This window comes from Protopterus annectens, chromosome 9.part0 (genome assembly GCF_019279795.1).
Source record: "Protopterus annectens isolate FY-2018-M chromosome 9.part0, PAN1.0, whole genome shotgun sequence".
NCBI lineage: Eukaryota > Metazoa > Chordata > Ceratodontiformes > Protopteridae > Protopterus > Protopterus annectens.
In genome coordinates, this window is record NC_056743.1 from 265,746,768 (window position 1) to 265,774,564 (window position 27,797).

Here is a 27,797-nt window from a genome sequence, read left to right on the forward strand (position 1 = left end):
CTCTGCAACCCTCACCACTCTCTGTAGTGCCTTCTTTTCTTTAGCCGTACAACTACCAAATCACACTGTGGTCACTGGTAGGATCCTCTCTGTAGCACATCTGTAGAAGGTGGAGAGGGTATGAGGTGGGAGCTTAGCTTTCTTCAGCCTTTTCAGAAAATAGAGGCGGTGTGCTTTCTTGATCAACTGGCTGGAATCTCTACCACGAGAGATTCTCTGTGCATGCCAAGGAATTTTGTGCACTTAACCCCCTCTACTTTCACCATTGATCATGAGCGCTGGCTGGTTGTTTTTTTTTTCCTCAAGTCAGTGATCATCTTTCATCTTGTTTACGATCAGGTCAAGGGTTTTCCCCTCTCGGCAGCTGATCAGAGATGCTATCTTCTCTCTGTGCTCTTTCTTCCTTTGTGATGAGCCCCACGACTGTGATATCAGCAAACTTGATATGGTTGGACTTGTGCTTTGCATAGCAGTCGTGGGTCAAGATGGTAATAGTGGACTAAGAGCACATCTCTGTGGAACTCCGGTGTTAATCTTGATACAATTTGAGTTCTTACCTGAACTCACTCTCTGGCCTCTCAATCAGAAAATCCGGGATTCAGTTAGAGATGTTTACTGACTCCTGTCCTGTATATGCCAGCTTTTCTATCAGCTGCATTGGTACACAGTATTAAATGTTGAACTGAAATCTGTGAACATCCTCATAGTTGTCATTGCCCTCAAGATGTTAGAGAGCTGTGTAGTGCTAATGAAATGGCATCAGCTGTGGATCTGTTGGCTCTGTAAGACTGCAGAGGGTCAAAATCGGGAGGTAGGCTTTATGACAAATGCCTTTTGATTAGCTGCTCAAAACACTTCTTCATAGGTGGGTGTCCGAGCAGCTGGTCTGTAGTTGTGACTGGGAGGGGGGGTCTTAGGCAATGGAATGTTTCCTTGTAGCATGAGGGTACTTTCGCCATGGCAAGAGAGGTGTTAACTATCTCTGTGAGCACCAGGCACATTTGATCAGCACATCTTTTAACACCTTGCCTAGTGTGTTGTCTGGGCTAGCAGCCTACCTGGGGTTCACCTTCCATAGCTCTTTTCTCATCTCTTCTGTACTGAGTTTGAGTACAGCATCCTTCTCATTAGTGGATAGCTTTAGTGCCAATCTGTTTCTCAAGTCTTCCAGAGAAGATATTTAAACTGCCCGGGAATTCAATGCTATTCTCGCACTGTGCTGACCTGATTTTGAGTTGGTGATCATCTGTATGCCTCGCCATAATCTCCTTGCATCCCTCATGTCGTCAGAGTGGCTCTTCACATTTCTGCTTTACTCCCTCTTTGCCTCCTTTATACCACTCCAGTCTCTCTTGCTTTCCTTAGGGCTGTTTTGTCCTTAGGCACTATAAGCTGCTTTTCTCACCCTCAGAAGCCCATATACCTTGGGGGTGAGCCATGGCTTCTGGTTAGCTCTGATAGTGATGCTGTTGGTGCTACTTCATCAACACAGTTTGAAATGTATGACATCGCAACCTCTGTGTATTCATGTTTGTTCAGATGTTGATTGTGGCTGCCTCCTTGGACATATCCCAGTCTGTTCTTTCAAAACAGTCTTGGAGGGCCTCCATGGTTCCTTTGGCCAGACCCTGATTTGTTTCTTTGGGGGTTTCCCTTTAATCAGTGCCGGTTTGAAGGCTTGTGATAGCAAGATGGTAGAATGGTTAGAATTTCCCATTTCTGGAAGTTGCACTGCCTTGTAGGCTTTCTTTGTTTGTATATTCAGAACTGCCTTAAGTTCCCTGCTACCACATGTACAAAGCCAGGATTTTTCTTCGGCAACTCACCAATATGTTTGCATGGTCTACTTAGAGCCTCGGTGATATTAGCACTGGGTGGGATATACACAACTGTTACACTGACCCCATTCAGCTCCCTGGGCAAGTAAAATGGTATAAATATGAAGGAGAGAAACCAGTAGTGTGGTAGTAAGTTTCAGTTACTGCATCATCTTTTGTTGGCATATATGCAGACTCCTCCTTTGGCCTTTCCACACAACTTGTTCCTGTCTACATGAAACCGCTTGAAACTGTTTTAAGTTTACAGGACTGTGATTTATTTTGTCATGCAGCCATGTCTCAGTAAACAAAAATAAACAAGTATTTGTCACCTTGTCCTTATTGCAGATTTCCAGTGTAAAGTAGTCCATCTTGTTGTCCAGTGATCTCACATTAGCTAGCAGTATTGGTGATAGTGCAGGCCTGTGAAGGTTTGCTTTTAGCTTAACAGCATTACCTGCTATGCATTCTCTTTTCCTTGTTTTTTTATATCTTTTTCCTTGTCCAGCATGTTCCAGACCCACCACCTACCAGATTCAGGCATATTAGAGTGTGTAGTTAAAATACCCAGCTGTTGTGACTGAGTAGTAGGCCCCAGATAGTCTGCAGACTTCAAGGCATCAATCCAATAAGTAGATGTCGACTGTTTAATTTCTAGTTATTTCCGTCTGGTGTAACTTATTGTACCTTCAATTGCAAGTGCAGAAACTGATTTTTTTGTAAGTTTTTTTTTTTGTGCTAAAGACGACAAAATAAGCATATCTCTAGAACTAGCTGACACAACCACTGCCTCAGCACGTGCACACACACACTTTTTGTGTGTGAGTATATACTTGTATAAAAAATATTACACAGAATTATGAGTGGGGTGCCGATCATAAGTTGCTTGTGTTCGAGACATGGATGCTTAGAAATTCACCTCAAGAGCAAAGCTTGAAAGGTGACTCTTGGCATCCATGTCAGTGATAGAATTGTTTGTAGTGCAGGTATTTGCTCCATGTACTGCTACATACAGGGGGGGGGGGCTACTTTCACAGCCATAATACACTCGGTGTGGTCTCAAAGACCATGTAAAAATGTGTTGTGTTTACATTGACTTTGCCATGCCTCTCAGCTGTCTAGATTTCCACAGAATGTTCAAATTTATGCCTCCTATATTTGGTCTGCTCGTCATAAAATCTGTGTTTTTCTGACAAATTGCTGAGGACCAAGTAATGACCTACATATGAGTTTCAGACTTTGTATCATTCAGAAAATGTTGATCAATACAAATCCTGTTATTCTTTCAACTTTCTAAGCTTATAAGTAATGGACGCATTATCAGCTTACAGCAGGCAGAAAAATGTTTTTATTCTGCTGTTGCTGTTTGGTCATTACTGGCAAATGTAACTGCCTAGAGCAAGACCTGACCTTAAGTTAAGCAGTGGGTGCTTAATATTATGATAGGGTCTCATCCTATAATAGGGCTGAACTGATTTGCCTTTTATCATATATGAGCATAATCGCCTTACTCAATTCCCTCAGCAGTGTATTCTGGGCATGGTTTTTAATATGGTACTGACTGAAAGAATTGCCTCATAGACCATGCAAAGATCATTTACGTTAGCTATAGGAAACAGACTGTTCCTGAAGCCTTTCTGAATGGTTCTTGTTTGCCAATCCTACACTGTGTTAGATTCTGTTAAGATGATTTAGTAGTCTCTTAAGCTACTGAACATATTTTGTTAGGAAGGTGTACAACTGTTTCATATTATCATGTATTTTCTTTGTTTAATTCCAGACTGACCAAGGTATTAAAAATCTGCCTGTAGAAGAAGCAGAGCAACTGTCAGCTACTGACCCAGATTATAGCCTCCGTGACCTTTATAATGCTATTGCCAATGGTAACTACCCTTCCTGGACATTTTACATCCAAGTCATGACTTTTGAAGAAGCAGAGAATTTTCCATTTAACCCCTTTGATGTAACCAAGGTAGGTCAGGAACCCTTGGTAATGTGCCATTACATCATTGCGTTGCACATCAAACACCCAACATTATTTGTAAATAGAGTACATGTTGCTGCTGTTTGGTTTACAATAGCTGTCTTTTGATTTGCATAATTGTGTTTTCTTATTGTAGGTCTGGCCACATAACGATTATCCCCTTATCCCAGTGGGTAAGCTGGTCCTTAACAGGAACCCAGTCAATTATTTTGCTGAGGTGGAACAGATGGCATTTGATCCAAGCAACATGCCAGCAGGGATTGAACCTAGTCCTGACAAGATGTTGCAGGTTGGTTGAAAAGCAAATTAAGTTTGAGAAATGGAGAGAGTAATTGATTTAAAAGAAAAGGTAACATTCAGGATTATTACTTTGCCGAGACATCTCACAATTTGTATTTGACTTAAATGTTTCTTTAATACCATTATTTACATCTTCACATTTGCTTTGAAACAAGGAGGTGTTAAGTCCTACTATAGTACAAGACCCGACCTTAACAAATATTAAGTATCCCCCTGCTTTAACGTAAGGTCGGGTCTAGTCTGAAATTTAATGCTCTACCTCCTTATCTTTCACCATCTTTCCATGTATCTCATACCTTCCTAACTGTCTCTTTGGATTCCCTCTTCACAGCCTTATCTGGTAGCACCTGGGAACGCAAGTCTTTACATATTTAGTTTCGGAGATTGAAGGGGTAATTGGTCTCTATAGCCTGCTGCTTGTCACCTTCCTCCTTTATCCTTTTTGTACAGGATGCTCCCTCACACCTCCATGACATGATCTTGTGCACCCATATCATGTACCTACTATGTTTCCTTGTCTTTAGTGAGAAGGCTTTTCTGGTTTGTAGTCTTACACTTTCCCTGTGTACCAAGTTCTTTTTGGTCTTTCTAATATTCATTTTTTTTTTTTTTAAACAACTTAATCTTAAAACAAAGATTGTGCAAAATTGTTTAAAGAAAAAAGAACAAAAACATAACTATTTACAGATGTCCACAACAAAATCAAACAGAAAAGTATAAATTGTTAAAATTAATCAAGTAAATCCCTTAATTTGACTAAAATCTAAACTGGTGAGTAATATTAGAAGTTCTCATTTTGTCAGTTGACAGTTCTTTTTTTCAGGTATCTTTTGTTAAATTAATGAATTCAATGAAAGAACAGTTTTACATTTCCACTTGTGAATATTTTTCTTGCTATAGCTTAAATGGACCTGAGGAGAGGCACCTGCACCCTAGGAATGGAATCTGTAACTGGAGTGTTAAATAAGATCAATAAGTTAGAAATGATACTATTATCTGTCCACAAAGTTTGGGCAAAATTTCTAAATTCACCCCGAAAAGGAGTTACTGTTTTACAATCCAATATCATATGAAACCATTCTGCATTAGAGACCTAATTACACCTCCAACAATTAATTTTCCCATAGTTATTAAAGCTGTTTTATATGGAGTTGTTAAAGCTCTGTGAAGAAATCTCCATGTATATATTTTAAAAATAAAGTGAAGTAGATTTTACCATAGATTTAAGAATTCAGCTTTTATCTTCAACAGAAAAGGCTTCATTAATCGTGGAGTAATTCCAAAATAATGAATCTGTGGAGCTAAACTTTTCTAAATTGATATACGATGCATTTTTTATCTGAGTTACTAGTGATCCTGTAAAAAAAAAAACCTTCATAGCTTTGGAATAGGATTTGTTTGAAAATCCATGGAGAATTTGAATTTCATCACTAACCTATTTTTACATGATTGTATAGTCAATTATTTTCTAAACACGGTCTTGCAAGAAGATAATCTGTATTTTTTTTTCTGATTAAGAATTGATGCCAAAAGATTAAATTTGCATCCCTTAAGGTCTAGCATTTTGTTTGTTATAAATTTCCAAACAACCCATAGTATTTGATATAGGGAACAATAACATTTCATGAATCTTTTAAAATTTGTAAGGATGTAATTATTGAAGGGAAGAGAAATAGTAGTTTTTCTTTAAGTTTAAACATACTCTTTCAAGATCCAGTAAATCTGATTAATTGCAAATGTAGAGAAAGATTCTACAACATAGATTTCCAAGTGGATTAGCACAAGGAATTTAACCTTAGAGATATTCAGTAGAGAAGTATGGATTTGGCATGTAATTCAACATTTGAAAAACTTAATCCACCTTCTTGCCAACTTTTAACATGCCAATCAAAGGATATTCTTGGTTTATTTATACTAGACTTTATTATAATTCAAAGATAATTTGTGATTTTTCTCAAATAAAATTCTTAGGTTCTTAAACTTTTAAGTAAAGATGTTATGTGATCCTATCTCGCCTACATTCTGAATGATGGGTTCGGAGTCTCTTATTGGCTGAGCTTACTATATCAGGATGCACCACCACCAGTCCCCCAGATCTGGTTTTGCTTCTCCCTGCGAGGCGTGGTCTCGAGCTGGCTGGGCTAAGTAGTTTATTAAACTAACTTTTCTGTTTTTTGCTGTTTTTGCTCACAAAGCTGTTTGATTTGGATTTAATTGTTGTGTGTGATTGGGTTCAGTTTGTTTTCTCCATCCAGGGCCTTCCGGACTGTTAACCTTTATACAGGGTCTCTAGTAATTGTACAAATTGGTTAGAGTTACCTGTTCTTTTACAGGAAGAGTTGGCATTAATTATTTCTGTAAGCTTTATTTATCAGCAGTAAAAATTTAGTGTACTTTCCTGTCAGAGTGACTAGATTTGTGTATCAATATGTCTCAAACCCTAGGCCTTGCTTTAAAAATGTTCTAAATGTGCTTTTAAGATGTCTGTTACTGATGACCATCTACTTTGTGTTTATTGTTTAGGGGCAAAGCACTTGCAGGAGTCATGCAGCGTATGTCACGCTTTTTCCTCAAGGGTCCTCCAGGAGAGGAAAAATAAATTGATTCTCAAAGGGTTGATTAAACCCTCTTTTGAAGAAGCCTTGTCTTCCTCTCCGACTCCAAAGGGCTTGGTTCGACCAGTCCGGATCCGACTGCCAAGACCTAAGGCAGGCCTCTCGCCCGGCAAAGGCAAAGGCTTCGAGGAGTCCGTCAACGGTCTGCCCTCGATGCCTCAATGCTCGACTCGGACCGATGGCTGGGGCATCTTTCCAGTCCCCAGTCTTCCAAAAATTTGTTTCGTTCCGACTCAGTTGCCCTCGGAGCCGATGACCATACCCACAAAAATTGTTTGGTTTCGACCCAGTTTGGCCGGGGGCCGATGACCATGACTACCCATTGCCATTCCTCCTCCGACTGCTTGGCTCCGTCGGCAGGTGCTCTTGGCTGGACCCGAGGGTGATGTTTCGACTCTGCTTCGGTTCCTCCCTCCCTCGTGCTTGCTTCTCTTGGACTTCATCCAGGTCCCCTGGCCCCGACGACGGACACTCCGAGATTTTACCAGCACCTTCCTGGGCGTGGAGACTGGGTCTTTGGCAGTTCCCTGTCCGTAGCCAGCGGAGCCCGAGGTTACCCCAGTGAGGTTCCCCTCCTCCTGAGGGTTCTTGGACTTGTCTTCAGAGGAACCCCAAGGAAGAGATAGCAGAGGAAGTGATATGGATGATGCGGAGGGTCCCCTCGGATGATGTCTCCTTTGCAGACATCTTAGAGATCCTCAAACAACGAGGCGGCTGGATGTTGCTCCTCAAGGCCTTTGGGGCTCAGCCTCCGCCTCCTGGGTGTTGGATTTAGTTTGCCTTCTCGTCCAAACAAATTCTTATCTGGCTGTAGATGCCATGGTGGTGGCATCTGCTACACAACAGGACGCGGCAGGTTTCTTCAACGCATCCATCCTCCTAATAAGGAGTCTAGGAGTATGGATAGCTCCAGAGGGATCTGGTCAAGGAGTTGTCAGACTCCTCGGGTAACCTACCTGAGCAGCTAGCCCAGTCCGTTAGCTCTCAGTTGGCTATCCCCGTCAATTGCTAACTAACCGTCATGATGCTCATTTCCTTGCGGGCCGAGAAGGAGTGTAGGCAGAGCACAGGCGTGGCAGCCTGGCTCCGCTTGTGTCAGTTCGCGGAGGCCTTCAAGTCTTCCTTTTGATGGGTCCTCATTGTTTGGACCCCCGCTGTGAGCAAGAGGGAAGCGTTATCTGATCCCAAGGCCTTTTCTCCCAACAGCAGGCAGAGGCAGAGGCGAGGGCCCCAATTCTCTGAGACCGACCGTCCTTTGGCTCTGCGGGTTTCTTTCCATGGGATTGCCCGGCTGTGCTGCTCGAGCCAGTCGGGTGTCGTTGCCAAGCACCTAAAAGCCTGGGAGTCAATCACTCAGGACAGATGGGTGCCAGGATAATGCCGGAGGTTACACCATCCCATTCAAATACTCACCCTCCGTCCAAGAGAATCCCGGACCCACCACCCAGTCAAAGGGAATTAGCAGCTGCAGAGCTTCAAAGCTGCTAGAAAACAACGGTCCCCACAGACCAAATCGGATCAGGAAATTACTCCAGGTTCTTTTTAGTGCCAAAAGACAGGGGACCTGAGACCAATATTGGATCTCAGACTGAACCTATCCACGAAATCCAATGCAATCCATTCTCCCGTTGTTGGAGAAGGATGTTTGGATGTGCTATTATCATACCGATCACATCAGGCGCAAGGCATCTCAGCCTGGGAGCCAGTCATTACCAATTTTGTGCTCTGCCCTTTGGTCTCACCACAGCCCCCAGGGTGTTCACCAAGTGTTTGGCAGTAGTGGCTCACCTGAGGAGTCTTGGATTCCAAGTGTTTCCCTATCTGACTGGCTCCTGACTGCCACCGCCAGGCATCTACTTATGGACAACCTCAAAGCCACCATCTCCTGGGTGTTTCCCTAGGGATTACATTCAATTGGTCAAAAGTCTCTTTTGCCCTCTCAGCGCGCATAAAGTTTATAGGAGCAGAGATAGACTCAAGATTGATGCGTCTTTCTTCCTGCCGAAAGGATCCGAACTTTACAGGGCCAAGTTCAGGCTCTGATCTCGAGATCAAAGCCCCAGCCAGGATGGTCTTACAGGTTCTAGGCTCAATGTCTGTTTAGTTCCTCTAGCAAGGTTACACATGAGGATTCTTCAGTGGCTCTTGTCAACTCAATGGTCCTTTCAAGATCTTCCCTCAATCATCACATCATGATTACGGAATATGCAAAAGGGACCTTGCTGGTGGCTTCAGACATCCAACTTGGATCAATGCCTCCCAGATAGGGTGGGGGCATTGTCTGGGAAGGCTAGTTCAGGGCTCCTGGCCTCTTCTCCACATCAGCGTGTTGGAGATGAGGGCTGTACTTCTATCCCTACAGGCCTTACACAAGTTTCTTCCTCAGGGCATCATCGCCATCCACACAGACAACATGTCGGTGGTTTGGTATCTGAACAAACAAGGAGGGACCAGATCGTGTCCCTTTGCAGAGAGGCCATGAGTGTGGGAATGGGCTGTTTGCGACTCCACAAAACACCAAGTGCCAAAGGTTCTTCTCCTTGATTCCACATCAGGAAGTACCAGCAATGGATGCTCTAGCACAACCTTGGCCAACAGGATTGCTTTATGCTTTTCCCAATTCCTCCTTCCCCAAAGTTATTCAAAAAGCTTCTCAGCTAGGGTCTTCAATGATTCTGGTGCCCCCCATACGTCAGATATGGTTTCCTTACCTGAAAAGCATGCAGTGGACGGATCCATGGACGACATTGGCATCAGTCCCTTCAATCTCTGAATTGACAGCTTGGCCTCCTCTTCCAGCCTTAGTTAGAAGTCACACACTAGACCCGAAGTTGTTCACATCCCTTCAATCTGAAATTGACAGCTTGGCTCCCACTTCCAACCTTGGGTTACACACTAGACCAGGAAGTTGTTACATTTATCTTGCCACCACTAACAAATTGTACCTCAGTAAGTGGAAGAGGTTTGCTATCTGGGCTCAACTCAAGGGCTTAGACCCTATCACTGCTCCTGTCCCAGAGGTTTTGAAATTCTTAACATCCCTGTTTAATCAGGGATCTTCTGTCTCAACTATTAAAGTTCAACTAGCTGCTATCTCTAAATTCCATGAATCCACGGATCCTCCTTTGATGAGCAGCAGACTATGCAAAACATTCATTAAAGGTGCGAGTCTGTTAAGACCACCAGTTTTTCATCCTGCACCTCCGTGGGATCTTGATTTGGTGCTGCGGCGCATTAACATCTCCCTTTGAACCCGGCTGCTACATGCGAATTAAAATATCTGTCATGGAAAACGGCATTCTTAGTGGCTATTACTTGACAGAAGAGTCTCAGAGCTTCAAGCCCTGTCTATTAAACCACCGTATTTGATTTTCCACAAAGATAGAGTATCACTTAGGCTAATCCATCCTTTGTCCCAAAGGTCTGCTCTAGTTTCTGTCTTCAACAATCTCTAGAACTACCAGTTTTCTTTCCAAAATTCTCTAATGAAGCAGAATACACTCTCCATAAATTGGATGTTCACAGGCAATTACGCTTCTATTTAGACAGGACTCAACAACCGTAAGTCAGACCAATTGTTTGTGTCCTTCTCAGATAATAAATTGGGCCAAACCATCACAAAAGCTACAATCTCAAAATGGATTAGAGATTGCATAACTCAGGCCTATTCTTCTTGAATAAGCAACTTGCATCATCTATCAAAGCTCATTCTACCAGAGCTATGGCTACTTCTATAGCTTTTCATTCCAAGAATTTGTGCTGGCTACTTGGTCCAACCCGCACTTTCATTTCCCACTACAAATTGGATGTGGCATCCTTCATTTGGTTCCACGGTACTCAGGAGTGTTTTCCAGTGAGCCACCCAGGATTCAGGTGCTAGGACGCTGTCCCATCATTCAGAATGTGGCGAGATAGGATCACATAACATCTTTTAGTTATGTACTCACCATAACTTCAGATGTTTGGGATCCATCTGATACTACCCTCCTTCCCCTGCCTTGCAGATCAGAAGAGATTGAGCGGTTTTGAGCTCCACTGTTTTTTATCTTGTTTCATCTGACGATGTTATATAAGCAGGGTATGCATGTGTGCATGGACAAACTAGATCTGGGGGACTGGTGGTGGTGCATCCTGGGATATAGTAAGCTCAGCCAATAAGAGACTTCGCTCTTTGGCATCCATCATTCAGAATGTAGGCGAGATGGATCCCAAACATCTGAAGTTATGGTGAGTACATAACTAAAAGTTTCTGTTTTATTATGATTAAACATTAATCCGGATACTTTTTTTTCACAGTAAGTTACTTAGTTAAATTTTCTGTTGAAGCTTCATCATCACCACTTGTTAAATTGTCATCTGCAAATAACTGCATATTACAGGAAAAACTCATCTATTGAGAATCCCTGAATTTTGCTATTAGATCTAATAAGGTTTTTGAAAGTTTCATTTGTTAGAACAATTAATGGAGGTGTGACAAGGGACAACCCTGATTTGTACCTTTTAATATTTTGAAAGTGCTAGAAAGAGCCTGTTTTAATAAAAGAAAACAAGTTACTTTTTAGATTTTTTTTGTTATAAAATCTAGGGAAAATTAATAAGTGCTTTGAACAAAAAACTCCAAGTAATATAATCAAAAGCCTTATTTATATCTAGACTTATTATAGTTAGATCATTTTGCTTTTATTAGCCAGGTCTAAGTATTAAGCTTAATTGTTATCCTTACCCTTTCTATGTGGTATAAAACTAGTCTGATCATCATTTGTTAATCCTGGCATAATAACATTCAATCTTTTTGCAAGACTAGACAAAATATTTTATAATCATTTAATAATGAAGTAGGACAGGAAGAAGAACATAATTACACAAGTCAGAATCTATATTTGATTTCAAGATGGATATCAGGGAATGTTTGGGGGGGTGGTTGACTTGCATTTACCTTGTTTAAAACTTGTAATAGGATATTTAAAATATTCTCTGGGGATAATTGTGTAATTCTGGCAGTATACCATTAACCCCAGGGGCTTTGGTTTAATTTTATTAATTTGATCTTTTAACTCCTTAAAAGAGAATGACTGACTTACCAATTTTGGATCCATCTTCTTTGGTTAATTTATTGTACATTTGTTGACCGGGAAAGTCTGACTGATGCATGTCCATTTTCAGCGGAGGGTTGGCAAGTTAAAGCTCCCACATTTAAATTTTAAGCAAAATATAAGGTGTATAGAAAGCATTCAGATTTACATAGTACAAAACTTAACATTGACTAGTAACATAGCATTGAAGCTTAAGATTTAACATATTTACATAGACTGAACACATCTTTCACCGTTTTAGGTTTAGACATCACATAATGGTGAACATTTGTTAGTAGAGATGGCATCTTTTGCTTTATACAGTTGAATTGTGAGCCAGTTGGTCATAGTAAGGAGTATAGCAACAAATAGAGCAAATATTAGACATAGTAGGAAGTATAGTAGCAGGAGAAGACAGAGATGGGAAACTGGATAACAGGTAAAGTAAGAAAAGCAGGTGGTGTAAGTAGCTTAAGTATAAAGAGTAGAGGTGTAAAGAGAAAAGTAAAGCTCAACAGATAGGTAAGTGTTCTGCAGTTAGATGGATGTTGACTAAGGGGTTAGATTTAGAGGTGGAACTGGAATGAAGCTAGAGAAGTTGCATTCTTTTGTTGATGAAGCTGAATTCAGAGGGCAAGAGTAAGGGGAGAGGGTGGGGAGGTCAGCCAGGTGGGAATATGTGCATATTGATGCGTGCTTTAGGTGTTTTCAGGAGTCTTTTAAATGTAACCTTTGAGCCTGCCGAGGTAATAGCAGTAGGTAGGGTGTTCCAAATTTTGCCTATGTAGTTAAGGAAGAGGGAGTCCCCTGCTGTGTTGGTCTTGGTGACCTTGATTATTTTTTTGTCGCTAGAGTGAAGTTGTCTAGTTTTAGCTTCTAGTTCTTGTAGATTGGCCAGTGTTGGAGTTTTGTCTGGGAGTAGTAGGAGATTGTGAGCCAAAGTTGATGGTTTGAGATTAGGGAATTCAAGCCAGTGAAGTTGTTTTAGGGAATGGCAATGTTGGGCTCAGTAGGGGGCACTGGTAGCAAATCTTGCAATTTGATTGTAACAGGTGTTAAGTTTGGCAATTTAGGTTTTGGGTAAGTTGGTGAGAATGGGTGAGGCATTAAATAGTGTAGAATGTAGGCAAGTCTGAGCAATTGTTATCCTAGCATGTTAGAAATGGTCTAATGTTATACTGACTGCCCAGTTTTTTGTAGTTATTTTTAATGGTTTGATTTATATGCTGATCAAATTTGAGGATATCAGTGGTCACTCCTAGCAGTTTAGTGCGAGTCTCGGGGGAGATGACAATCCCATCCCTGGACACAGTATTAAATGGGTTGGGTATTGTGGTAGATTTAGGTGTAAATAGCAACATTTTTTTGGGAGGGGATTTAGTATTAGGTTTTGGTTAAGAAACCAGTTTTTGGTTGTATGGAAGGCTTTTTGGGTTCTAGAGAGGAGCTTCTGAGGATCATTGGCTGAACAGACTAGTGCTGAATCATCAGAGTATTGTATAACTGTTGCATCTTGACAGATGCTGTGGAGGTTATTGGTGAAAATGGAGAATAGGAGGGGACCTAGCCTTGTGGGCTCCTGTAGTGATGGGTAGCAGTGTGGATAGGTTGTTGTCCCACTGAACTGCTTGTTTTCCTTGTAGATAGTTTTGAAACCAAGTTGATGCTTGGTTACCAAGGCCAAGGTCAGTAAGGGCTTGTACTAGTTTAAGATGGTTGACCATATCAACTGCCTTTGATAGGTCCAAGAATGTGGCAGAAGTTAGAGTGCCTGTGTGTTTTGGTTGATGAGGTTTGTGAAAGAGGAGTAGGGCTGTGGTTATGCTATGAGCAGGCAGAAATCCATGTTTAGTAGGAGAGAGAAGTTGGTTGTTAAGCAGGTATGGCATAAGTTGGTGTATACATTTCTCCAGTATTTTAGCTAGTGGAGGCAGGATGGCTATGGGGTGATAGTTGGTGAGGTCTGTGGAGGTTACCGCCTTCATGCAGGGGGGATAATATGAGGTCTTCCAGATGGTGGTATTGAGGTTTCAAGGTAGATCTGTTTAGAAGGATGGATATAAGGAAGGCAGGTTCATTGGCAGCCAACTGAAGGTATTCACCAGATATCCCATCAGCTGCTAGTCTAGTTAGGCTTGTTTGGATAGCAACCTTTTGACATAATTGGTAGGGGTGGGTTGATATTAGAAGTTTGTTTCTATTTACAGGATGTTCATCGTGCATACAGCTGCAGTCATTACAGATGGGTTATCCTGCCGTCAGGTGGGTCCTCGGTCGGCCGAATTCCAAAGTCTAGGTCCAGCGTCGGTTGTCGTTGCTTCTTCCCTGACGTCAGTGCGGCAGGGGGATAAGAGGCAGCAGACACCATTTTCTTCAGTCTTTCTTGCCGCGCGGTGCCCGAATCAGTTCGCAAGTGCCGGTCGGCCAGCTCCTGAGATTTACGAAAGTATTTCAGCCGAAGTCTTCTTTAAAGCTAAGTACCCCATTGGGGAAACTTTTCTTGTCTCAGACCGATGTCAAAGTTAATAATTGCATTTCTTGTGGGAAGCAAATGCCGCATAAGGATTTCCACTCTTCCTGTATACCTTGCTTAGGGCCATACCACGATGTCGCGGCCTGCTGTTTTTGTGCTAGGTTCAACAAGCGCACTAAGCGCCGGGCGGCATTCGCCCTTCATTATTTTGGCAAAAAAATGTAATATCATGTCGTCGGATACACCGACACCAGTTTTGAGCAAAAGACGCGAAGACAAGGACCGACATCCGAGGTTTGCATCGAGTACTGAGACCACGCTTAGGCCGACTACCTGTTCTCCGGTTCTCAGTGAGGCGCCTACGCAGCCCCTGACTATCGATGAAACTACTTTACCGGTGACTTCAGTACCCGAGGACGCAGGCTCCTCTGTCTCCATTCCCATTGCAGATATCGACGCCACTCTTGGCAGGGAAACTGAAAATTTAGTGAGGCCTGCCATTTCTGAAGGCGTCTTCAGGCCTTCCACTTTCTCTATTAAATCCTTCACTGAATCTAAAGCTGCCATGAAACCTAAAAAAAACGGGTCCTCAGACCTCCTCTCAAGGCCCCATGCCTAAAAAGCAGATGCTTAAAATGGCTGAGGATTTGATGACTCTCATCAGGGGTTCTCAACCCCCCTCTGACAACAGACCCAGATTGGAGGAAGACTACCCTTCCTCAGACCTGGCTTCTATTACCTCAGACCATTCTGAGGACCAGGATTATGCATATTCCCCTTTTGAAGACTCTGATGCCGAGGAGTCTATTCCCTCTGTCTCCCCCCCGAGGACTACTCTTTTGGGGAAACCTTGCATACATTGAGGGAGCACTTCCACTGGGAAGGCCAAGATTACTCAGATTCCAAGAAAAGGCTCAGGGAATTTCTACTGCTCCCCCAGCATAGGCCCCTGGCTATCTCTCTTGTTTAGATATTTTGGATGATGCATACGCAGAAGCCAGTCTTAATCCAGATTCTGTACCCCCAGCCCCTGTTAAACCAGACAGGTATTACCGGGATGTTCATCGTGCATACAGCTGCAGTCATAACAGATGGGTTCTCCTGCTGTCAGGCGGGTCCTCGGTCGGCCGAATTCCAAAGTCTAGGTCCGGCGTCGGTTGTCGTCGCTTCTTCCCTGACGTCAGTGTGACAGGGGTATAAAAGAACCAGCCAACGCCATTTTCTAAAGTCTTTCTTGCCGTGCGGTGCCCGAAGCAGAAGCAGTTCGCAAGTGCCGGTCGGCCAGCTCCTGAAATTACGAAAATTTTGCAACCGAAGTTTTCTTGAAAGCTAAGTACCCCGTTGGGGAAACTTTTCTTGCCTCAGACCGATGTCAGACAAAGTTAATAACTGTATTTCATGTGGGGAAGCAAATGCCGCATAAGGATTTCCATTCCCTCTGTATTCCTTGTTTAGGCCCAGACCACGACGTCTCGGTCTGTCGCTTTTGTGCTACATTCAACAAGTGCACCATTAAGTGTCGGGTAGAGTTTGCCCAGCATTATTTTGGCAAAACATTTAACTATATTATGTCGTCTGATACTCTTCTTCAGTTTAGTCTAAAAAGCGCAAAGATAAGGACTGACACACGAGGTCCGCGGCCTCTACCGACACCACGCCAAAGCAGACTACACATGGTCCGTTCTCAGCGAGGTGCCTACGCAGCCCCTGACTACCGACGACACTTCATTGGCGCTGTCTCCTGTGCCCGAGGTCGCAGGCTCCTCAGCCCACACCCCGACTACAGATACCGAAGCCACTCTTGGAGGTGAATCTCAAACTGGACAGGTCTACCTCCTCTCAAGGTGTCTTCAGACCTTCCTCTTCTTTTTCCATCAAGGCTTTCACTAAGTCTAAAGCAGCCATGCATTCTAAGAGGCAAGCTACACAGGGCCCATCTCCAGGTCCCATGCCTAAAAAACAGATGCTTAAAATGGCTGAGGATTTAATTACTGTAATCAGGGGTTCTCAACCCCCCCCCCCCCCGGACAAAAGGCCCAGAGTGGAGGAAGAATCCCCCTCCTCTGATCAGGGCTGCATTATATCAGAGCACTCTGATGAACATGAACATTCTTACTCCCCTTTTGAAGACTCCGATGCAGACGAGTCCATTCCATCTGTATCCCCCCCAGAGGATTACTCCTTTGGGGAAACTTTGCATACCTTAAGGGAACACTTCCACTGGGAGGGCCAAGATAATTCAGATTCCAAGAAAAGGCTTAAGGAATTCCTCTTGCTACCTCAGCACAAGCCTCTGGCTATACCTCCTGTCTTGGACATACTAGATGATGTGTACTCTGAGGCCTGCCTTAACCTGCATTCTCTACCTCCAGCCCCAGTCAAGCCTGATTGGTACTACTGGGTTCCTGACTCACACCAATTTCTATACAAAAGCCATGCTGCTGACCCAGAAACCATCTCACAGGGCCCCAAGGGAATTAAGGCCTCCACTGCTAAAAATCCATTACCTTCCGAGAGAGATTCCAGATCCTTAGAAAGGTGGGGAAAAAAGGTATATACCTCGGCCACCTTAACCATGAGGGCGTTAAACTGTCAGTTCCGTATGCTAAAGTACCAACAGTTTTTGTTATCACAATTGAGAAGTAAAATGTCACAACCTGAACTACCAGACTTGAAGGAGTTGCAGGATTTGATGCACAGTGCAGAACAAGTGGGTAAACATACCTTACAGTGTGGTTTTGATGCTCTAGAGGCCTCGTGTAGAGCTGCTGTTAAAGGATCAGTCATACGTAGACATGCCTGGCTCAAGGAACAAACCTTACCAGATCATGTCAAAGCTAAATTACTAGATGCCCCTCTACAAAAGGATGTATTATTTGGTGCTAATGCTGAGGAGGTATTAAGGAAAATGGAGGAAAAGGCTAAATCAATGCAAACAGTGAAAGATTTTCTACAGGTACAACCCCCACGTTTCAGTAGAGATTGTCCTTCCAAAAATTGGTCCTTTCCAGCCACGGACAGACCCCAAAGAGGTAGACACAGGCGCCCGAGGGGCAGAGGGCAATCCCAAGGATCGTTTAGAGGCAGACAGTGGCAAGCTCATACACAGAGGTGGTGAGGATAACTTGCAACCATTCAGAAAGCAAGCCCAATGACTTCCCCTTTGCATGCCAAGCAAGACTCAAATGGCAGCACCCTTAGGCGGAAAACTGGCATCATTTTCAAAAAAATGGCATATTGTCACAAGACAAATGGATCCTGGACATTATAAACAGAGGCTACAGATTCCTTTTTCACACCCTTCCAAAAATGAGAGGCATGCCAAACCTGCCACACAATCAAAGGGCAGAGGCACAAAGACAAATTTCTGATCTCTTAGACATGAAAGCTGTTCAAGAGGTACCTACGCACGAACAAGGTCAAGGTTTTTATTCCAAAAAGATTGGAGACCTATTTTGGACTTTTCCATCCTAAACACATTTCTACTTGTACCAAAATTCAAGATGCTCACTCTACAGCAGCTTCTTCCCATTCTGGGCAAGGAGTCTTGGCTGGTAACATTGGACCTCAAGGAGGCATACCTGCATGTCACAATCAGACAAAATTGCAGAAGATACCTCAGATTTCTTGCAGGTTCAACCCATTATCAATTCTCTGCATTGCCCTTTGGCTTATCTACTGCACCCAGAGTATTCACAAAATGCCTGGCATCAGTAATTGCCTACTGCAGACTTCAAGGGATACAAATATACCCCTATTTGGATGACTGCCTGATCCAAGTGGACAGCAAGCACATTCTTCTGAAACATCTGGCTTATGTAATAATGTTGTTGAATTCTCTGGGATACACAGTCAACAAAAAGAAATCAAGGCTAATACCCTCTCGGAAAATACTTTTCCTGGGTGCCAACTTGGACACAAACACCCAGATGGCCTACCTCACGCCAGAGAAACAGGGGCAACTAACTCAATACTTCAGAACACTAGCAAATTGCACCAGGCTGACTGCAAGGAAAATCCTGCAGGCTCTGGGATTCATGGCATCTTGCATCTTACTAATCCCATGTGCAAAGCTGCATATGAGGAAACTTCAATGGTACCTGAAAAACCTATGGTCTCAACACAGCCACAGTTTGGAAACAATAATACCACTAATTCCATGTCTTCAAAAGGAATTTCTGTGGTGGGCTCAAGCATGACAAACAGGTCTCACATTCAACAAGCCTCAAGCAAATAGTCATCACAACAGACGCCTCTGACTACGTCCGGGGGCGCACATGACAGATCGGTGCATTCAGGGCAAATGGTCCCAAAAAGAAAAGCACCTTCACATCAATCAAAAGGAGATGCTAGCAGTAATAAATGCTATTATAGCTTTCAAAGACCTTCTGCATCCAGGTCCACTATTGATAAGAACGGACAACACCATAGTAATGTGGTACATAAACGGGGAGGAACCCATTCTTACCCCCTATGCAGACTGGCCATGTCACTTTGGAACATGGCCCTGGACTTACAAATTGAACTACAAGCACAGTACTTGCCAGGCAAGGAAAACACGCTGGCAGACAACGTAAGCAGAAATATGACAGATCCACACGAATGGAAGTTTAATCCTCAAGTTTTTACAGAGATAATTCAAGCATGGGGAAGGCCAGACATAGATCTCTTTGCCTCCCACAAAAATCACCAATTGACAAAGTTCTGCTCAAGGATTTTTCATCCAAAGGCCTGGAGAGTGGACGCTCTCTTTCAGTTGGACATCAATGACAGTTTATGCCTTCCCACCTCTTCCTCTGCTGCCCAAAGTTCTATTAAAAACCAGCGCAGACAGACCAAAGATGATTCTCATTGCTCCAGACTGGCCAAGACAACACTGGCACCCACTCCTGAGGCGCCTGACACATTCCCCACCATGGACCCTGCCTCTAATGCCTCTTCTGACTCAGCACAGCTTCAAAACTCTTCACAGTCGGCTAAAAACACTCAATCTAGCCGCATGGAAGATTCCTTAGCATCACAACAGACCCTACTCTCCAAGGAGGTGCAGGATGTCATTTTGGAGGCCAGAAGGCCATCTACTAGAAAAGCTTACTCAGCAAAATGGAAAACGTTTTGTCTGGAATGAAAAAAAGGGCCAGGATCCTGGAAAACTGAACTTACCTCAAATATTACAGTATCTAGCTGAGCTGCTAAGCAATGGACTTTCATTCTCCTCCATCAAAATCCATGCCTCAGCCATTTCTGCAGAATACAACACTGATCCACCCTTATTCTCTCACCCCCTCTTAAGACAGTTCCTCAGAGGGGCTAAGAATCTAAAACACCCAAGGAAACAACCAATAACTGCTTGGGATCTCAATTTCATTCTAGAAAAACTGACCTTGCCTACTTTTGAGCCAGCTGCCTCATCAGGTTTGCAATATTTGTCCTGGAAAACAGCTTTCCTTCTGGCTATTACCTCAGCTCGTAGGGTATCGGAACTACAAGCTCTCATGGCTGTGCAGCCTTTTATCTTCCATCAGGACAGAGTTTCCTTACGAACCAACCCGTCCTTTATGCCAAAAGGTGGTATCCAGGGTAGCTTTGAATCAGGCTATACACTTACCTACCTTTTATCCTAATCCTCAAAACAAAGGGGAGAGATTACTACATTCCTTGGACATCCACAGACAACTGCGTTATTTGGACAGAACAAAGCCTTTCAGAAAATCAGAACAGCTCTGTGTCCTATGCTATAGGAGCTCAAGGAAAGCCAATTTCCAAACAGACAATCTCAAAATGGATAGCCCACTGCATACGCTTTTGCTATTCTTTTCATGGCAAAACTGTACCTACAGGCATCAGATCACACTCCACAAGGGCCACGGCTACCTCTGCAGCTTTTCTCAGAGGAGTTCATACCAAAGATATTTTGGAAGCAGCCACTTGGAGTTCTGTGCATACCTTCTCCAAGCACTACCACCTTCCACTATACTCCAAATCTAGAGCGGACTTTGCCACTGCAGTCTTGCAGGGCATTCTGGCTCCTCCTAGTTCCACCTAGTGCCTACCACCCCTTAGCTTTGGGATTCTACCCATCTGTTATGGCTGCAGCTGTATGCACGATGAACATAGTACAGTTTTGTACCTACCATAAATGTAGATGTTAGAGTGCTAATACAGCTGCAGTTCAGGTTTCCCTCCCTCCTTCCCCTCTTGGGACAGGCCTATTGGCTAACATCTCCTCATGCAGCCTGATTGGGGTATTCATTCTTGATGTATTTGCTTGCACTACTGTATTTTGATTATATGGCATTGCTTTATTACACAAATTTATGTATTGCCTTCCTTCTGGAGGCACCTGACATCTGGGGCAAGAAAAACTGAAGAAAATGGCATCGGCTGGTTCTTTTATACCCCTGTCGCACTGACGTCAGGGAAGAAGCGACGACAACCGACGCCGGACCTAGACTTTGGAATTCGGCCGACCGAGGACCTGCCTGATGGCAGGAGAACCCATCTGTTATGACTGCAGCTGTATTGGCACTCTAACATCTACATTTATGGTAGGTACAAAACTGTACTTTCCTGATTCTCACCAGTTCCTTTATAAAAGCCATACTGCTGACCCAGAAATAATTTCACAGGGTCACAAGGGAATAAAGGCCTCTACTGCTAAAAACCCTTTACCTTCAGAGAGATTCCAGAGCATTAGAAAGGTGGGGGAAAAAGGTGTATACATCTGCCACCTTGACCATGAGGGCATTAAACGTCAATTTCATATGTTAAAGTACCAACAGTTTTGCTCATCTCAGCTGAAAAGCAAAATGACACAAACAGAACAACCAGATTTGAAAGAGTTGCAGGATTTGTTGTGTTGCATGGAGCAGAGCAAGTGGGTAAACATACCTTGCAGTGTGGTTTTGATGCTTTAGAGGCCTCATATAGAGCTGCTGTCACGGGGTCTGTTATACGTAGACATGCTTGGCTCAAAGAGCAAAGCTTACCAGACATGTCAAAGCAAAGTTATTAGATACACCACTTCAAAAAGATGTATTGTTTGGTGTTAAAGCTGAGGAGGTACTAAAGAAAATGGAGGAAAAAGCAAAATCTATGCAAAGAGTGAAAGATTTCTTGCAGGTGCAACCTCCACGCTTCAGCAGAAACTGGCCTTCAAAAAATTGGTCCTTTCCAGCCACGAACAGACCTCAAAGGGGCAGATACAGATGCCCAAGGGGTAGAGGACAACCACAAGGATCTTACAGAGCTAGACAGTGGCAAGCACCAACCCCAAGAGGTGGAGAAGATGGATCAGTCATTTAGAAAACAGACACAATGACTTCCCCCTAGGTCTGCCAAGCAAAGCTTTAATGGCAGCACCTTTGGGCGGAAAACTGGCATTTTCAAAAAACTGGCACATTGTTACAAAAGACAAATGGATTCTGGACATTATAGACAGAGGCTACAGGTTCCACTTTCACACCCTTCCAAAAATGAGAGGCTTGCCAAACCTGCCACAAAATCAAAGGGCAGAGGCACAAAGACAAATTTCCGCTCTCATGGATATGAAAGCCATTCAAGAGGTACCTGCAAAAGAACAAGGTCAAGGTTTTTATTCCAGACTATTCCTGGTACCAAGGAAGGGCAAAGATTGGAGACTCATTTTAAACCTATCCATCCTAAACACATCTACAGGTGCCAAAATTCAAGATGCTCACATTACAGCAGCTTCTTCCCATGTGGGGCAAGGAGTCTTGGCTGGTAACATTGGACCTCTAGGAGGCATATCTGCATGTCCCTATCGGACAAGATTGCAGAAGATACCTTATATTTCTTGCAGGTTCAACCCATTACCAATTCTCTGCATTTCCCTTTGGCTTATCTACTGTGCCCAGAGTGTTTACGAAATGCCTGGCATCAGTAATTGCCTTCTGCAGACAACAAGGAATACAAATCTACCCATATCTGGACGACTGCCTGATCCAAGCGGACAGCAAGGACATTCTATTGCAGCATCTGGCGTTTGTAATAAAACTGTTAAACTACCTGGGATACACAGTGAACAAGAAGAAATCAAAACTAATACCAATTTTTCTGGGTGCCAGCTTAAATACAACCACCCAGATGGCCTACCTCACGCCAGACAAACAAGGGCAACTGTCTCAATACTTCAACAAAATGGCAACTTTCACCAGACTAACTGCAAGGAAAGTCCTGCAGGCTCTGGGATTCATGGCATCCTGCATCCTACTAATACCATGTGCAAAGCTGCATATGAGGAAACTACAATGGTACCTAAAAAACTTATGGTCTCAACACAGCCACAGCTTGGAAACAATTATACCACTCAATCCATGCCTTCAAAAGGAATTTTTGTGGTGGGCTCAAGCATGCCAAAGAAATGCAGGTCTCCCTTTCTTTGTACCTCAAGCAACTCAAATCATCACAACGGACACCTCAGACTATGCCTGGGGAGCATACATGGCAGATCAGTGCTTTCAGGGAAAATGGTCCCAAAAAGAGAAGCACCTACACATCAGTCAAAAGGAAATGCTAGCAGTGCAAAATGCTCTTATGACCTTCAAAGACCTACTGCATCCAGGCCAGCTATTGATAAGGACAGACAACACCACAGTCATGTGGTACATAAACAGGGGGGAACTCATTCGTACCCCCTGTGCAGGCAAGCCATGACTCTATGGAACACAGCACTGGAATTACAAATTCGGCTACAGGCACAATTCCTTCCAGGGAAGGAAAACACACTGGCAGACAACTTGAGCAGAAACATGACAGACCCACACGAATGGAAGTTGCATACTTAAGTCTTCTCAAAGATAACTCGGGCATGGGGACAGCCAGACATAGATCTATTTGCTACCCACATAAATTACCAGTTGGAAAAATTTTGTTCAAGGACCCATCATCCGCAGGCCTGGAAAGTGGACGCACTCTTTCGGTTGGACAACATTGACAGTCTATGCCTTCCCGCCTCTTCCTCTACTGACCAAAGTTCTATTAAAAGCCAGAGCAGAGAGGCCACAAATTATTGTCATTGCTCCAGACTGGCCATGACAACACTGGTATCCTCTCCTAAAGAGCCTGACACACTCCCCACCATGGATCCTACCTCTAGTCCCTCTTCTGTTGTCCCAGCACAACTACAAAACCCTTCACAGCCAGCTCAAAACCTTAAATCTAGCTGCATGGAGAACACCTTAATTTCCCAACAGACTCTCCTCTCCAAGGAGGGTGCAGGATGTCATCTTGGAGGCCAGAAGACCCTCTACTAGAAAAGCCTACTCCGCCAAATGGAAACGATTTTGTTCCTGGAATCAAGAAAAGGGCCAGAATCCTTGGGTAATATACCTCAAATTTTACAGTACCTAGCTGAGATGTTAAACAGTGGCCTTTCCTTCTCCTCCATCAAGATCCACGCTTCAGCCATTTCTGCACAATACAATACAGATCCTCCTTTATTCTCACATCCTCTATTAAGGCAGTTCCTCAGAGGGGCAAAAAATATAAACCCCCAAGGAAACCACCAGTCCTAGCTTGGGACCTCAACTTTGTATTAGAAAAGCTGACCCTGCCTCCCTTTGAGCCGGCATCTTCAACAGAGCTACAATACTTGTCATGAAAAACAGCCTTCCTTCTGGCTATTACCTCAGCACGCAGGGTTTCGGAACTACAGGCCCTCATGGCTGTGCAACCATTCATCATTTTCCATCAGGACAGAGTTTCCTTACGAACCAACCCTACCTTCATGCCAAAGGTAGTATCCAGTGTAGCTTTGAATCAGACTATTCATTTACCTACCTTTTATCCAAATCCACAGAACAAAGGGGAGAGACTACTACATTCCTTGGACATTCACAGACAACTTCGTTATTACTTGGACAGAACAAAGCCATTCAGGAAATCTGAGCAGCCTTTTGTGTCCTATGCTACAGGTGCTCAAGGAAAGGTTATTTCCAAACAGACAATTGCAAAATGGATAGCCCACTGCATACGCTTTTGTTCATTTCATGGAAAATCTGTGCCTGTATACATTAGATCCCACTCCACCAGGGCTACAGTTACCTCTGCAGCTTTCCTCAGGGGGGTCCCTACCAAGGACATTTTGGAAGCAGCTACTTGGAGTTCAGTGCACACTTTCTTCAAGCACTACCACCTTCCTCTATACTCAAAATCTAGAGCGGGCTTTGCCACAGCAGTCCTGCAGGGCATTCTCGCCCCTCCTAGTTCCACTTAGTGCCTACCACCCTTACTTAGCTTTGGGATTCTACCCATTTGTAATGACTGCAGCTGTATGCACGATGAACCTAGTACAGTTTTGTACCTACCATAAATGTAGATGTTAGAGTGCTCATACAGCTGCAGTCCAGGTTACCCTCCCTCCATCACCTCTTAGGACAGTCCGTATGGCAAACACCTTTATCATACAACCTATTTGGGGTATTCCTTTATGGTGTATTTGCTTGCAACTACTGTTTTTGATTTATCTACATTGCATGTTTGCATAATATTATGTTTTGCCTTCCTTCTGGGGGCACCTGACATCTGGGGCTAGAAAAACTGAAGAAAATGGTGTCTACTGCCTCTTTTTTATACCCCTGCCACACTGACGTCAGGGAAGAAGTGACTACAACCGACGCCGGACCTAGACTTTGGAATTCGGCCGACTGAGGACCCGCCTGACTGCAGGATAACCCATCTTTAGTGACTGCAGCTGTATGAGCACTCTACATCTACATTTATGGTAGGTACAAAACTGTACTTTCTGGGTAATTAGTGGTGGTGGTGGATGTGGGCTGTTTTTGAACAAGATTAGTGTCTGGTATATTTGTGATTTCACTAGTGGAGGTTGGAGGTGGAGTGGAGGGTCAGCCAGGGTGGAGTAGTTTGTTCCTGCCCAGAATTGTTTGGGGTAGTTTTGATGCTTGTTTTGTAGCTGTACAAAATTCTTTTTATCTAGAACTGCTTTTTTATTTAATTTCTAAGTTTTTGGAATTGTTCCTTAGCTGCTGGTGTTTTTGTGGCTCTCCAGTGATACCAAGTTTTGTTCCTTTCTGATCTTCTATTTTTAGTCTCTCTGGTAAGCCAGGGGGATGTTTTCATTTTGAGTTTCATGGTCCGGGCTAGAGCGTAGGATTTCTAGGAAAGTGTTATTGAAAAGGGTTATGGGTTCTTCTAGCGGTAGTACTTTTGTTATGTTCCAGTTGTGGTACTTTAGCTAGAGTCTGAATTTGTTGGGGTTTAAGTTTTTTATGATCTTAATGTTTCACTGTTGCAGTCATCACACTTGGGTTATCTGCCCTCAGTCGGCCCAAATACCAGAGACTTAGTATTTCTGCGTCGGTTGCTGTCGCTCTAGGTCTGATGTCAGGTCATCAGGGGTATAAAAACAGGCAGCTGATGCCATTACATCAGTCTTGCCGAGGAGCCTGAAGCAGTTAGCAAGTGACTTTTGTTATGTTCCAGTTGTGGTACTTTAGCTAGAGTCTGAATTTGTTGGGGTTTAAGTTTTTTATGATCTTCATGTTTCACTGTTGCAGTCATCACACTTGGGTTATCTGCCCTCAGTCGGCCCAAATACCAGAGACTTAGTATTTCTGCGTCGGTTGCTGTCGCTCTAGGACTGATGTCAGGTCATCAGGGGTATAAAAACAGGCAGCTGATGCCATTACATCAGTCTTGCCGAGGAGCCTGAAGCAGTTAGCAAGTGCTGGTCGGCTGCTATCTGAGTTTTCTTTTACGGACTGAATAATCCTGAAGTTTTCTAAAGCTAAGTACCCTGTTGGGGTTCCTTTTTTCTTGCTCTAACCGATGTCCAAAAAAGTTAACAATTGCCTTGCCTGTGGAAAGCAAATACCACACAAAGATTTTCATTCTTACTGCATCACCTGTTTAGGCCCAGACCATGACGTACCTCACTGTTTTCTGCCTTGTTCAACACCCGAACAATTCATTGTCGCTAAATTCTTTTGCTCTCTATCTCTGTATTCTGAAATGCCTTTGGTAAGCCATCCGACTACCGATATTCTGAAAAAAAAAACGTAAAGATAGACGGCTCTGGTCCAGAGTTGCCGAGGATGCTTCCGTAAAGCTAGTCACCAGTTTGCTGGTACTCTGAGGTGCTTTTGCAACCCCTGATGCCCACTTCAGTGGATTTGCAGGCCTCTACCAAAACCTGTTCAGAGTCTGGTATGCCGCGAGATTCTTCGACTATGGAATTTGCGGATGTCTCTACCTTGGATGGGTCCGGAGCCGCTGAGCAAGCACTGGCTTCTGAGGCACTTCTTTGCACTACCGATGTTTGACTCAAACCAACAACTTTATATTCATCTAAAACTACTGAGTTTCTAAGGCCAAGAGTATGCACTACACCTAGAAAACATATGACCAAAGCCCATGCACCTGCTCCCTTGCCACAACGACAAATGCTTAGAATGTCAGAAGACCTTTTGCTGATTAGGGGGAATCTGCCTTCCCCTGCTAAGAGAAAATGACCAGTCCCCTTAAGCTTCAACAGACCAGGAGTCCCATGACTCTGAGGTATCTGATTATGAAGACATGCCCTTATCTGCTTATGAGGATTCAGATCCAGAGGAATCCATTCCCTCTGCCTCTTCTCTTCTCCAGAGGGTTTTTCTTTTGGTGAAGCCTTACATACTGGGAATGCCAAGAATGTCCTCATTCCAAAAAGATTCATAGAATTTCTAGATATGCCACAGCACAGGCCTTTAGCAATACCCCCAGTCCCTGAAATTTGTTGATGTCTTTATGGAATCCAGTCTTCCTCCTGATACTTTACCCCCTGTCCCTAGGAAACCAGACAGGTGCTACAGAGTACCTGATACTTGCAAATTTCTTTTCAAGAATCCTACTGCTGACACAGATCATTTCCCAGGGGCCTAAAGATATCAAGGCAAGTACAGCCAAGAATCCCATCCCTTCGGACGGGGATTCCAGAGCTTTGGACAGATGGGGTAAGAAAGTATAGAACTCTGTATCTCTTGCTATTAGGTCATTGAATTGTCAATTTCACATGCTGAAGTATCGGCAACATGTTATGGAACTTGGTAAACAAAAAGTAGCAACCTTTACAGACTGTGCAGAAACTAAAGAATTGCAGGAGCTTATGCACTGTGCAAGCCAAGTCAGCAAGCGTACTTTGCAGTGTGGCTTTGACACCCTAGAAGCATCTTGCAGGGCAGCAGTCACTGGTTCTGTATTGAGAAGGCATGCTTTGCCTAAGGAGCAGACATTGCCAGACCATGTCAAATCAAAGTTACTAGATGGTCCTTTGAACAAGGACAATTTGTTTGGCACTAAAGCAGAAGAGGTTCTTAAAGATGGAAGAAAAAGCTAAATCTATGCAAACAATTAAAGAATTCTTAAAGTGCAACCTCCTAGATACAGTAGGCATTGCTCCTCAAAACACTGGTACTTTCCAGCCCCCCCAACCAGGCCATCTCAAACCAGACTCTGGGGAAACAGACCTCCCAGACTACAGTCTCTGGGTATGCAGAGATCTAAGCAATGGAGTGC

General features: G+C 43.6%; 1 protein-coding gene across 1 annotated transcript in view; it reads left to right on the forward strand.

The window, feature by feature from the left end:
• The window catches only part of CAT (catalase), a gene marked incomplete in the record, with an annotated part of 486,757 nt that overhangs the window by 191,817 nt on the left and 267,143 nt on the right, over nt 1-27,797 (forward strand). The window contains 2 exon segments of the mRNA XM_044082850.1: nt 3,598-3,789; nt 3,938-4,090. Coding sequence (XP_043938785.1) covers nt 3,598-3,789; nt 3,938-4,090 — 345 coding nt within the window.